Source organism: Lactuca saligna, chromosome 8, assembly GCF_052625555.1.
Source record: "Lactuca saligna cultivar CGN05327 chromosome 8, ASM5262555v1, whole genome shotgun sequence".
In the NCBI taxonomy this organism is placed as follows: domain Eukaryota; kingdom Viridiplantae; phylum Streptophyta; class Magnoliopsida; order Asterales; family Asteraceae; genus Lactuca; species Lactuca saligna.
Genome location: NC_136424.1, coordinates 165,655,167 through 165,669,411, shown reverse-complemented (window position 1 = coordinate 165,669,411; position 14,245 = coordinate 165,655,167). Strand labels below are relative to the sequence as shown.

The 14,245-nt window shown below is 35.6% G+C and overlaps 2 protein-coding genes across 3 annotated transcripts; one reads left to right on the top strand and one right to left on the bottom strand.

Annotated features, from left to right (window-relative positions):
• Positions 1 to 2,708: 2,708 nt before the first annotated feature.
• On the top strand, positions 2,709 to 5,724 carry LOC145010814 (uncharacterized). Of its 2 annotated transcripts, none has more exons than XM_078969362.1 (4): positions 2,709 to 2,855; positions 3,190 to 4,616; positions 4,716 to 5,371; positions 5,457 to 5,724. In XM_078969362.1, exons 2-4 carry the CDS (start codon positions 3,252 to 3,254, stop codon positions 5,581 to 5,583), a joined length of 2,148 nt encoding a protein of 715 aa, XP_078825488.1. In that variant the 5' UTR covers positions 2,709 to 2,855; positions 3,190 to 3,251; the 3' UTR covers positions 5,584 to 5,724. The 2 variants fall into 2 exon arrangements, with proteins under 2 accessions (XP_078825488.1, XP_078825489.1); XM_078969363.1 differs by having other exon boundaries at positions 2,721 to 2,841.
• Positions 5,725 to 11,390: 5,666 nt separating this feature from the next.
• Positions 11,391 to 12,644, bottom strand: LOC145008057 (uncharacterized). The gene is made up of 2 exons (XM_078966681.1): positions 12,291 to 12,644; positions 11,391 to 12,161 (listed from the first exon to the last, which is right to left on the bottom strand). Exons 1-2 carry the CDS (start codon positions 12,447 to 12,449, stop codon positions 11,550 to 11,552), a joined length of 771 nt encoding a protein of 256 aa, XP_078822807.1. The 5' UTR covers positions 12,450 to 12,644; the 3' UTR covers positions 11,391 to 11,549.
• Positions 12,645 to 14,245: the final 1,601 nt, after the last annotated feature.

Here is a 14,245-nt window from a genome sequence, read left to right as displayed (position 1 = left end):
TTGCTATACCCCCAATAATAAATTGGAATAGGTTGAGGGAGGTTAGATTACTTGACCGGTTGAACCCATTTCTCACCAAAACATTTGTGGGGAACGAGATAACTTTCACGTGCAAGGGATGGAGCAACTTGTTTGCGATTTAGGAGTGAGTTTACAAGGAGTTGTGTGTCAAGTTTTTCTCAACCGTGATATTTCAAGATAATATGGAAGACCCAAACTTCCCACAAGCTCTAGTTTTTTTGTTTAGGAGGGGAATACCGAGAATGTAGCCTTTCTGAATTCGCATGGAGGATGTGTTTGTATGAGGCTCATGAAACGGTGACTTCGGTATTTCTGCATTTTTATGGGGTGTTGTACGGGAATATTCTAGGGGCGTATCCGGGTATGCATTTTGGAGTAACATTTTTGTAGGGAACTTCAATTCGGGTGTTTCTCCCGAAAGCAACATTGGGTCCTCGATCCATCGCCTTATCCACCGACTCATCACTTTTTCTATTCACCACAAGAAGCTCGAAGATAATGTCACAAAAATCAATTAGTTCTTTTTTATGGACAATCTTGGCACCTGGCATCTGTTGCAACATACCTTACTTTTTGGCAAGGTACTTAGCAGAGCATGCGGTTAGTTTTCGGGCTGGGAGCCCGATATGTGGTGGACATTTTGTGACACGTTTGGCACGTTCTTGTAGAATCATCATTCTCCGGATCACAAGGACTCTTACATGTAAGGAGGGGAATGAGTTTTCTTTGGGTTATTTGTAGACAATGCGGGTGGTGGTTAATATGCGGAGCCCGCAGAGGTAACCTTCGCAGAAAACATTTTTTTGTGACTAACTTTTGAAACCCCCCCCCCCCCCCCCTCAAAAAAAAAAAATGTCTATCGTTGACGATTTTTTTTAACGATAAATCTAATCTACTTCTAAAGAAAGAAAAACAAGACCTGATACCGTTGATACTGTTGCTATCGTTGGATTAGAAGCTTCCGGTAAACATTACGCTAGATGCCATTTACATTTACAAACACCACAAATAATTATAAATATTAACTAAAATCTTAAAGAAAATATAAAAACTATATATCTATTCATAATTGTTAATACAATTGTAAGTAGCAGTTAATGTCATGAGCCTTACCCCTATGAATAACGTGGCGACATTACAAATGATTTATCAACATCCCACACCAAATATCAATGGTTAACTACCTAGTTATTATCTTATATGTGATTATATTGAAGATTTAGTTAAGCATCTTCTATTATGTTATTTATACATATATATTTTTAAGAGCAAGTAAATCGATAACTTAATGTAATTTACCCTAAATACAAATAGAGATATTAGTATGTGACTCACACGCCCCATACACCATTATTTCCTCATTGTGTAGGAAATGAAATACATCACTAAATATCTTACCATAATGAATATCACTTTTGTGAGTTTTAGAGATTGTAATCCACTCTTCATATGAAGAATTCAATACAATAGACGTCTATGACCGAACAATTATGTAATGTATTGATTTTATGCTTTTATTACAAGCCAAAGTTCCTATATAGTTCTACACTCCTATAAACCCCTATAGTTGGATTGTGTGCTTATCCAAATTATATCATAAAAGTCCAAGTCAAAGATTACCGCTATGTATAAGTATTCTATTTACAATATTATTTCTCTTTGAAACTGAATATTAAAATCTGATTTCAGTATAACCGACCAGTCTATTTCAATTTATCATATAGATATTTACGCGTCAAATTCAATTTATCATATAGATATTTGCACGCCAAATTCAAATTATATTATAAAATTCCAAGTCAAAGATTACAGCAAAGTATAAGTATTCTGCTTGCAATACTATTTCACTTTACCACTGAATATTTAATTCTGGTTTCAGTACAACCGATCAGACTATTTCAATTTATCATATAAATATTTGCGCGCCAAATTCAATCTATCATATACATACTGCACGCCAAATTCAAATTATATCATAAAATTCGAAGTCAAAGATTACTGCAAAATATAAGTATTCTACTTACTGACGTCACCCATTGAACTGTTAAGTTTTAGATTATCGTTATATTACGTCAACAACTGAATTGCTAAGTTTACAATAATCGTTACATTACGTCACATGACTTAGTTGTATGCCCGCAATCATGTTTTCTTATTGAATATACGGCGAAAACCCTTTTTAGAATAACGACAAATAATATTACTTCTCTTTACAACCGAATATTAAAATCTGGTTTCAGTATAACTGACCAGTCTATTTCAATTTATCATATTAGATATTTTCGCGCCAATTTCAATTTAGCATATAGATATTTGCGCGCCAACTCTATTTAAAAGAATCATAAATAGTTTAAATCCTCTTAGACACATGACATTCGTTTTAATACATAATTCAACTAATTATTTAAATATTTAAATTATAAAAAATATTTGAAATACATGTTTTAAAATGTTATAAATATAATTTGCTTATTTGAATGTATAGAATGAGTGTCACTAGTTTGATAGATACAACAAGATAAATTTGTGACCATTTCAAATGTAGAAAACTAAATAATTTAAACAAGAAGGAATTTCTAGATTTAGTCAAAATTTATCTAAGAAGCCTTTTAAACCCGGTCCATTTACAAGACTCAAGTAAATAAAAACCGTCCGGTTCACCACTCATTTATATATACACGAGTCACCATTTTCTCTCCCAATTTTCTCTCCCAATTTACGTCAGAAAACCATCATCTTCATCACCGTCACAGCTTAAAGGGAAAAGGGTGCCGTGCAACGGCGACATCTCATCGGCCGGCATCGGAAGTTTAATTTTCGGTAATCTATCTCCGGTAATGGACTATTCCTTTCAATCTCCTTAAGTGTTGTTTTTTCTAATTTTCATTTCAGAACTCTAATAAATCGATTAGTTTTCATTTATTATCCATTCATTGTTCTGTACTTGTTCATTTTAAATTTTGTGATTCTTATTCACTGAGGTTTTTAAGCTACCAAAACCCTAATTTTACCGACGTTGTTCCAGTTCAGCATTTTATCTCACCGATTATCGTATTGTTATTATTGTTCCTGAAAATAATATGCCATTTCGCGCCTATCTTTTTCTAGGGTTTAGAAAAGGGATTGTAATTCTGATTGTCATATCGTGGATTTTTTTGCTGCTATTAGGGTTTGTGATTGAAAGAAGGGAGAAACACAAGGATTCAAGATAGGGTGCTGTTTGAAGGATAATGTGTATACTCTGTGTGATTCAGAAGTGGTCAAGAAAGGTCGCTACCATGCTACCATGGTTGGTAATCCCACTGATTGGACTGTGGCTGTTATCCCAATTCCTTCCACCTGCTTTTCGTTTTGAAATCACTTCACCAAGGCTAGCTTGCGTTCTTGTCCTCCTAATCACCCTCTTCTGGTATGAAATCTTGATGCCCCAACTTTCTTCTTGGCGTGCTCGTAGGAATGCTAGACTTAGAGAGAGAAAAAGGTTTGAAGCCATTGAAATGCAGAAGCTTAGAAAGACTGCAATCAGGCGTTGCAGGAACTGTTTGACTCCATATCGTGATCAGAACCCTTCTGGAGGTAAATTCATGTGTTCCTACTGTGGACATATTTCCAAGAGACCTGTCTTGGACTTATCTGTTCCTCCTGGCTTAGGTCGCCTTTCAAATTCTGGGATTTTAAAAGATTTGGTAGGGAAAGGTGAGAAGATGTTGAATGGGAAAGTTTGGTCTGATAATAATTGGATATGTGGTCAGGATTGGCTTGAAAATGGTGGTAATTGGGCTCACGGGTCTGTTTCTTGGAAGTCTAGTTACAGTGACCACTTCTTTTCTGAAAAATCATACTCTTTTCTTCTTGTTTTTGTCTGCAAGAGTTTAGGTGCTGTTTTCTTGGGTGTTATGTGGGTTTTGAGGAAGCTTTTTAGAGTTAGTTTGTCTGAAGATAACACCTCAACGGATACAGATATTAGGGGTTTATCCAAAAAGGGTGACAATGGTGTAAATTGTAATGAAAGCAAAAGTGAAAAAGCTCGCAGGAAAGCTGAAGAGAAAAGACAGGCCAGATTAGAGAGGGAGCAATTAGAGGAAGAGGAAAGGAAACAGAGGGAAGAAGTTGCAAAGTTAGTTGAAGAACGTAGGAAGTTAAGAGATGAAAAAACAGTAACTGAAAAAGATCAAGAAAAGGATAAGAAAGAAACCGAAAGGAAACGCCACGAGAAAAAGAAAGAAACTGAAAGAAACAAGAAAGGGGACATTGATCGTGGTCAAAACTTGACTTTAAAGTCCAACACCACTGAAACTGGACATGGGTCAAAGGGTATAACTGTAAATACCCATAACAACAAGGGAACTGTTGGCGGAAGGTATTTGGATCGAATGAGGGGTAACTTTTTTCCATCTTCAAGAACACTTGGCACAGGTGGTTTCTTTGGGAAAGGAACAAATGCAAATTCAAATGCTGGAAACACAAGAGAACATAGATCCATTTCTTATTCAGATCATTCCCAAAATACCCCTAATAAGAGAGATTTTGTCCAGAATGATCGTGCATTTGGGAAATCAAATCCACATCCAGATGATCATAACCATATTCGTCCTGTAAGTTCTCTTCTTCTCATTTCTTTCCTTTAACTCTTTAAATTTAAAACAACCATATTTGTTTCTTTCAACTCTTTTAACATTTATTTTTCTTTGCAGGTGGTTTTTGAGCCCCAACCTTGTCCTCCTCCTAAAAGATCATGGCATCAGCTATTCACTCGGTCATCAACTACTACTTCTACTACTCCTCCATCCACCACCACAAATGTCATAAGCCGACCAAACGGAGGAATATCTAATTCCATTCCACCAACCGAAGGAATCACCAATTCCATTCCTGTCGGATTTCCATCGAATCCCATTCTTCCACCGGAAGTGGAAGAATTCGACAATTTTCAAGACCCATGTTACGTGCTGGACCCTGCATCCTTAATCGGGCCAGTCTCGGAATCACTTGACGATTTTCAACTGGACTTAGGGTTTGAAAAGTCAAGGCCCGTGAAGGCCCATTCTGAAGTTAACAGGCCATCACCGATTGAATCTCCTATGTCAAGGTTATCGGTTTCCAGCACTCAAAGTAAGACAAATTTGCCCCTGGAAGAACATGGTGGTGGAAATGAGAAGGAGTGGCAAATGTGGAATAGTACTCCTCTTTGTTTGGATACTCTTGGGTTAATGGGAAAAGCTAATGATGATCCATGGGGGACATTGAGAACTTCATACGGCTCTATGTCAAGTAATAACAACGTTAACATTAACAACCGCTTGAAGAATTCAAACCTTCCGGAAGGAATTGGTCATAATGTTTGGGCGAAGTAAGTGTTATAATTTATAAATATATTTTAATTGTTATCTCATTTATTGAAAATTGATTTTTTTTTTTTTTTTTTTGTGGGACAGAAATGAGAAGGGTGGTGCTGGGGTTTCTGGTGAAGGGGTAGGAATGGGATCGGCAGGCTTGATGATGCCACCTGTTGGTGGGCTTTACTCGGGTCAAGATGTACAGTCAGTTTGGTCATATGAATGAAAGATTTAAGAAAAAAAAAACAAAAACAAGAAACTATGATAGACTTTAATATACGTTTTTTTTTTTTCTTCTTTTTTTCTTTTATGAAGATGAATGCTCTTTTGGAGGAAAGTTTAGAATATTAAATATGCATATTTTACTTGTTTTGGCTCTCATAGCAATACAAATGCCATGCGTGCACAAGGGATGTTTTTTTTTGGTTATTAGATTTAGGATAAGTTTTATAGGGCTGTTTATGATGATGTTTCAAAAAATGAGAAAACATGAGTCATGGTCTCTTTTTTTGGGGTGAGAGAGAAATCTGAGGTTTTTGTTTAGCTGACATCGGTTTTAGTCGGCTCATAATATCCAACCTGTTTTGCTCTATCTACATAACAAGTAAGGCGGTAGAACATGTGACCTTATTTAATTTTTAGCTAATAATAGAATACCTCTTTCTTTTTTTGGTTTGTTGGATTGACTTTGCAACTGTTTAGGGTTGCGTGGGCATGTTTTTTAGGAATATTTTTATGATGAAGATGAGGACATTTATGTTTTTTATTTTATTTTATTTGTTTATTATTATTTTAAATAGATATAGAAGATTAAGAGGTAGTCTATGACTCATTATTTTTAGTAGTGTAAAATATTACGATTATGTTGCATTACATCTGGCTTCGAGAGCTTACAATTATGACGTACTTTTGGATTAAAACTAAAAGTACGTTGTTTTGATTTTAAAAATGAAGGACATGTTGCTTATCCATCACATAGAATTTCTAATAAACCATGTTGATATGTAGAGTGTCACAATTTTTTTTTGACAGATTTCATTAAAATATTTGTATTGTTGCATGATATCCTGGAATTTCAAAAAATTGTACACGTATTACACATGTTATAAGGTGTAGTCCTAAGTAATGTTAAGTAGTATACAAAGAAAAAACCATACATTATATTTGCATAGGTTATACCCATTGCATGTTAGTAAAAAGGTCATCTTTCAACCTTTGTCTTTTTAATAATTTTACATGTATGTATCTACATTATATAAATTACATAAGTTATCTTACATACTAATATTTTGTATTTGTTTATTTAGTTGGATATTGTTTGTTATGTTTTTTGGTTCTTAATGGATAGTGGTGTTTCATTTTGAATTCATGTTTTGAAGCGAGAGAAAGTTAACACGATAAAGGATAACATGAAGTAATCATGGAAGATGTTTTTTTTGAAAGAAATCATGGAAGATGTTATGATCCCATATTGGTCAAATGTAAGTTTAGTTGGTTGCTTGGAAGTCTAGGTGTCTAGTCATCTTACAATTTGGATTTTGTGAACGACTTCTACACGTAGGCTTATGCCTAGTATGTGATGGGTATTTATCAATTGGTATTAGGGTGTAATCAAGCAAGGTCGAGTAGAGTACTAAACCGAGTTGATTTCAAATATTTTTCAAATTAGCCTCGATTATCTCACGAGTAGTCTCAACTCGGTTACACCCGTAATTGGTATAAGAGAAATGAACCCAAACTTCGTTATTGTGGATAGAAGAAAAAAAATGGAAAGTGTTGCATTCTTCCATGGAAGAGATACAACTCAATCATTCCATGGTAGAGATGCAAAAACACACGAATAACTATTCTTCATTTGATGAGGAAGTAGTATCTTCGGTAGATTCCGGCCACTTATCTCCACCACCACCTCTGCCCAATTTGGAAGAAAAGAATGGTGGAACAAATATTATTGGAGAAGCAGACGATGACACAAATGTAAGGTGCGTTCATTTTGTAACAACCCGAAGTTCGTACCATTGCCGAAACCCGTTTCCATCTATAAATTCGTCCTTTTCAAATCATTTCCGTTTACATTTTTAAAATTAAGTCATTTATTTCGAGACTTCTATTATGAATTAATTAGTATCCAAACCCATTAGAAACTTAAGTAAACACCCAATATGATAATTAGATAAATTTTAGAATTTGTCCCACCGGGTTAGGACAACTTAATCGGGTGCGACCAAAAGCTCCGTTTAACGTCGATATCGGGTAGAATTCTACCGTGTCCCAAACCCGAACCATATATAAAGTGGTTTAAGCTTCATTTGAAGCCTTTTCACTCTCTCTCTAACCTCTCTCCTCAAATCCATACTTTAAGTCCAAAAATCATTGAATTCAAGCCCCAAATCTTCAAGGTAACCTCCTTAACTTGTTGTACAACCTTTCTAGCTTCCAAATCCGAGTTCAAATCATGATTTAGGACCATATTCATGAGTTTAAGGCCCTAGAACAGTCCTAGGCCGTGAACTCACATAAAATGGGTTTTGGAGCCCAAAAACCATTCCAAACCACATTAGGAGCTTAGATATAACTTAGGGGCTTACCAAAATGGACTTAGAACACCTTGAACTTAACTTTTGGAGAGTAAACATGAGTTTACTGCCCAAGAACATGCTTGGGCCGTAAACTCCATATGATGGGGGAGTAAACTCATTTTAAAGTGTTAAAATGCCATTTAAACACACCAATAGCCTTGGAATAAAGTCTAGAAGCAACCACAAACGTGTTAGAGGCCTTAAACTTAATGAAAACCCCTCCCTTAGGAGTTCACGGCCGTATACCCCCCAAGGATGGGTTCCTGGGCCGTAAAATCCTATAACATAATTAAATGTGCCCAAAATTCCATCCAAGGCTTGTAAAATGAGTTTAAATCACATGTGATTGTTCTAACACCACCAAAACACATAAGGAATGGGTATGGGGTAGCTTACGTCCGTAAACACCTAGTTTACTGCCGTAAACTCCATTAAATGGTCCATAAATGAGTTAAATCCATTCCTATGCCCTAGATTTGATCCTAGCTAATTTTCCCAAGTCATATAAGGCCATTTAGCACCATAAAACCCCTTACCCATGAGTTCACGGCCGTGAACTCATGTGGAGTTGGTCTTAGGGCCGAAAAATCCATAAGGAGTTTACTCTTGAAGAGTAAACACATTATCCAAGCCATACACGACCTTAGATGTCACCCGGGTCACTCCAAACACTTGATTTGAAGTGTTTTCGCGTTTTGGAGTGTATAATCGTATCTAATTAGTGATTTAAAGTCTAATTAGATACATTTGTATATCATTTCATATTACATAGGAACCTCGCACGTTATCAAGCCCATAACCGACACTTAGCATCCAATCTGACACGTTTCTCGACTGGTGAGTTCATACCCCTACCCTTTTTCAAATGTTTTTCAAATGTTTTCAGGGGGGGAATACAAGCAAAAGTACAAGGAAATCTTGTACTCAAACTTATTGTTTTCAGTTGAAATGTCTATATTCTGTATGTTTTTAATATCGAAAATTGTGTTAAATAAAATAGTTCGAATTACGAAGTTAGCTTTCAGATTAATCATAGATTTCTTGATAAAGTGTTACGATCTAAATTATATTTCATAATCTACGAATAATTCATACTAATCATCAATTAGAACTAATACGAATCCGAATACGAATGCGAAAACGAATACGAATAGGAATAGAATTAGGATTAGGATTAGGAATACGAATACGAATGCGAATACGAATACGAATACGAATACGAATACGAATACGAATAGGATTAGGATTAGGAATACGAATGCGAATGCGAATACTAATACGAATACGAATAGGATTAGGAATAGGACTAGGAATACGAATACGAATGCGAATACAAATACGAATACGAATAGGATTAGGAATAGGACTAGGAATACGAATAAGAATGCGAATACGAATACGGATACAAATAGGATTAGGAATAGGACTAGGAATACGAATACGAATGCGAATACGAATACGAATACGAATACGAATAGGATTAGGAATATGACTAGGAATACGAATACGAATGCGAATACGAATGCGAATACGAATGCGAATACGAATACGAATACGAATACGAATACGAATAGGATTAGGAATAGGACTAGGAATACGAATACGAATACAAATGCGAAAACGAATGCGAATACGAATGCGAATACGAATACGAATACGAATACGAATAGGATTAGGAATAGGATTAGGAATACGAATACGAATGCGAATACGAATACGAATAGGAATACAAACATAAATATGAATACAAATACAAATATAAAATACGAAAATTAATATGATTAAGAACAGAAATACGAATACGAAGGCACGCATCTATGTACATTCAAGTGTAACACAAATAGGATATCAGAATACCTAGCTAATATGACAAGTCTGATAGATAATCAAACATTACATTGAGATTCAATAACTAAACTTACTTTTAGGAAAATATAGGATTTTCCTGGGATAACAATTAAACATAACCAAATTCATGTAATAAAACATTTAATCAAACGTTACATATAAGAAAATATGGGATTTTCTTGGATAACAAACTCTTTTGGAAAACCAAAGGGAATTTGTACATTTTCAGAAAACAAATATCTTATGAACTCACCAGCTTTATGCTGATTTTCAAACTGCTTGTATTCTCAGGTCCATTTTAGACAGGTGCCTACGATCTTTTGGAGAAGACGGAGCGTACAGAAGACTCGTCTTAACTTTTGTTCATATGATATATGTATAACACTTGTAACACTTTACTTTTGAACACATGTAAATTCTAATATGTAATGTAATGGTTGTTTACTTTGCTTACTATGTGCATTGGATTTGATACTCAACGTGGAGTCCACCCCAGAACGTTTCCGCCTTCGGTTTCGGGGTGTGAAACATTGTATGGTACCAACCCAAAAAGATGGATTCATGAGGTGGAAAGGCTATTCTCTTTGTATAAAGATGAAGAAACATAAGCTTCACTCATAGATTAATCTTTCAAAAATATCCAAATGGTTACAAGATATTATAGTTTGGTTGATTGGAAAAAGCCATTCCTACAAGGAATAAATTCCAGAATTTGACTATGATGAATAAACTGTTGGTGATTTTATATAACTAGTATTATTTAAGTGTAATGGGGTTAATTTATTGATCAATATCACTTTGATAAATATCGAACATATTAGTATGGTGTGGAATGCACATTTGTTTAATTTTGTCATTGTTGAAAGTATACTGCTATTTAGAGGCGAAGCCCCTAAACTGACGGGGGTCAGGGGGCAGCACCCCTGGGAGCAGGGTCTAAGAGGCAGAGCCCCTGGCTGTCAAGTCAGTGTGATTTTTTTTTATATTAGTTATGTTACTATATAAAAAATGTCTCAGAAATCTGTATTGTTTGTAAAAACACCCAGTTTTGTGATCCATTTATAGGCCCGATTTTATGTTAGTTTTACGACAAATAATATGATTGTTTTTGGACAGGAAGTTGTTTTCCTGTAACTGCCATATGTCAGGAAGTTAGTTTCTGTTATATGATCAATTTCGGATTTATTTTGGGTACAAATTTCATAACATCTTCTTTATTTTCCATTTCTAGAAAAACAATGAGTTTCATCCGATTAGAGATTTTGAGTGTATCCTCGAAATGCTTTAATCTGAAAGTGTTTCACAACTCTTATTTATCCAAGTTTATCTTTATCCCGTTTTTTTTTCTAACATAAACCCGACGCAAGGAATCATCTTGTTATAAATGAAAGGAAAGAAAAAAAAAACAAATTTAAACAAATGTTGTAAGTTTGTTCCACAATATGTTTTTTAAGCCACTATTTTCACATCTATTCGTGCCAAATGGGCCATAAGACTACAAATAATTATTTGGTAATTATTCAAAAGAAAGTTAATTTAGTCCTTAAACATAATTAACCTTTTTTCGGTAATTATTCAAAAGAACGTTGATAATTGAGTCCTTAAATTCAAAAGAAAGACGCTGAGATATCATTCCAATTTCATGATTAAAACATAACAATCAAGCATAATTCATCCTTAAATTCACAAGCACACAGCACCACTATAAACAAATGCCTCCTACAAGATTCCAAATCATAAAACACCAGCCAAAACTAACACCAAATCATCGGCTTTGTTTCCACGTCTTCTTCCTTGCCACCATGGACGAAATCCCACCAAACCCCAACTTCATTCTTTTCGCCGGAACTCCCTTCTCACAACCACCACCACCACCACCACCACAACCACCACCAAACCCCAACTTCGCTCTTTTTGCCTGAACTCTCTTTTCACCATTTCTCTTCTCCCCATTACCACTACCTTTCCCAATAATTTCTGCCAACGAAACCTTCCATCTCATACAACTCTTCTCCGGACGCTCTCCGGCCAAAAACAACTTCCGGCTCAATATCTGCCCTATCGACATCATCGGCCTCGCCACCACCACAGCATCAGAATCCAAATATGTTCCATTTCTAGTGGCCTCAACTCTTCTTAAAACCTCTTCAAGAATCCTCGTACAATGCTTTACGTCTTCAGTTGCTTCCTTTACCCTCTTCAAGATTTCGTTTTCCGATAACTCCACTCGTACCTCGTTGTTCCGATCGTCGGATCGGTGAATGCTGACTTCGGCTTTGACTTCTTTTTGCAGTTTGACTTTTAACTCTTCGAGGGTTTCTCGTTCTTCTGTTCCCGAATTGTTCTGCAAATGATCGAGCAATTGTTCGCTGCTAGTCTGCAATCGATTGAAAAGAATTGGAAAACGCAATAAGTCGAGAAAATAAATATGAAACATCATTACATAATCAAGCATGCATATTTAAATTTAATCAAGTAAAGTTACGAGAGAGATAAATATATATACCTGGGAAGGTTGAGTGGGGTTATGGGAGTGAGGTCTCCAGAAGCCGACTCCACCAAACCGGCTGACAGCCTCCATCACCGACGCAAACGGCGGCGACGTGTCCACATCCGTGGTCAATGAACCACCGGTATTCTCTTTCTGCTTCTGCTCCGAACCCATTTCAGTAAATTCACTCCCGGAATCAAAAGATACTCTATTCGTGGTGGAAGGACAAAATTTGAAGATATAATTGGAAGAAGAGGACCCTAAAATAGATGTAGAAAAAGGAAAAGTGGAGCTAACGGTTGGATTGTTCAGGAGAGAAACCCCACAAAGCTTTTGCCGGAGGAGGGAAATTATTTTGAAGACGTGTCTCTATCCTGGGCAAATGTTTTATGCAATAAGTTTTTACTTTTAATACCTTTAATTTCTGTAATAAAAAAGTAGTATTTTTGTTAAGTTTTTAAACTTTTTTATACTAGTTATCGATTTATCTTTTTATAAAAGAATATATTAGTTTTAACAAACAAAAACATAACTGAATGATAGTGAGGATTACGTTGTTCATGAAATCATAGTATTGGGTCCGACCCCTCTTCTACCAAATCCAAAAGATTTGGCTGGTGAAGGCGTAAGTGAAAGATGATGTGAAGTAGATGTGAACATTCTAACGAGTTTAAACCGGTTTTACAAAAAGGAAATAGATTGGATCTCACATTCTCACCGGTTTAAGATGTGGTTCCATTTTAAACCGCTTGTCTTGGATTCCTCCGTATTTTCAGGTGTTATGAGATCTCCTTTCAGTTTTAAGTCGAGTTAGTCCCGATCCAAAAACAGTATTAGAAAAAACCGGTTTGGTCAATGCGGCCGCTATTTTTTGAATCGTATGACTAATATATGGTCCTGTTTGGGTCTAGGTCTGATCTAGACTAGTGGCGGATCCAGGATCAATGTAAAGGGGTATTCCGATAAAAAAAAAATCATGTAATACATAGTAAGAAAAAAAATCTGGAAAAAATTACACTAAATTTTTTTTGACGGGTATCCCAGGCCACCCCTGGATACATAGTAGATCTGCCTATAGTCTAGACCTTTTTCAACGGCCATAAAATGCTAGTTAAAAAAAAACAAAAATTTACCCCATAAATCTCTCTCTCTCTCTCTCTCTCTCTCTCTCTCTCTCTCTCTCTCTCTCTCTCTCCAACAAACATAAAATGTCGGGAGGCCAAGGTGTTAGTTCTCATGTCGGTAGATCCAATCACACCAATTAAGGAAGTTCGCAAAGGAAACCAAAATCATACAACTAAAACAAAACAACAAAATTATTTGCTAAATTTATTGATAGGGGGGACACATTATTGTTGGTGATTTTATATCATCAAATATTATTTAAATATAATAGGATTAAATTTGTTGACCAAAAGTGATCTTGTTGAATATTGAACAAGTTAGGATGGTGTAGGAGTACACACTTGTTTAGGTTTTTCAAGATTTAAAGTACATTGCTATTTAGGGGCGAAGCCCCTAAACGAACGGGGATCCGGGGGCAGAGCCCCTGGCTGGGATCGAGCTGCCAGGTCAGTGCGAAATTTTTTTATTTGGACTATGTTGCTATATTAAAAATTGCATCAAAAATCCAATTTTAGAAAGTTGACCCTTTATTCCATGACATCCGTTTAATCACAGTTTGGTAGTTTTATGATAGTTTGTAACTGTCTGTTGACTGTTTTCAGACAGGATTGATATATCCGTTTTTTGGTCAATATTCTGGTACATGTTGAAGAACATTTTCATATACATTCTCAAATTTCATTCTCTGAATTTCATCCAATTGAGTGTTCGATTTGTACCATCGAAATACTTCAATTTGATAGTGAATCACGACTTTCAGAGAATCCAAGCAATCTATTCATCCATTTTTCTAACAATTATATCATGCTACAATATGTAACGACCAAATTTTACTTCCTTCAGCG

What these genes read in the sequence shown, in the direction of transcription:
- LOC145010814 (XM_078969362.1), top strand. Translation starts at nt 3,252, where the DNA reads ATGTGTATACTCTGTGTGATTCAGAAGTGGTCAAGAAAGGTCGCTACC. An exon ending in ATCATAACCATATTCGTCCT is followed by an intron (nt 4,617 to 4,715) that starts GTAAGTTCTCTT and finishes TTTTCTTTGCAG; the next exon opens with GTGGTTTTTGAGCCCCAACC. An exon ending in GGTCATAATGTTTGGGCGAA is followed by an intron (nt 5,372 to 5,456) that starts GTAAGTGTTATA and finishes TTTGTGGGACAG; the next exon opens with AAATGAGAAGGGTGGTGCTG.
- LOC145008057 (XM_078966681.1), bottom strand. Translation starts at nt 12,449, where the DNA reads ATGGGTTCGGAGCAGAAGCAGAAAGAGAATACCGGTGGTTCATTGACC. An exon ending in ACCCCACTCAACCTTCCCAG is followed by an intron (nt 12,162 to 12,290) that starts GTATATATATTT and finishes AATCGATTGCAG; the next exon opens with ACTAGCAGCGAACAATTGCT.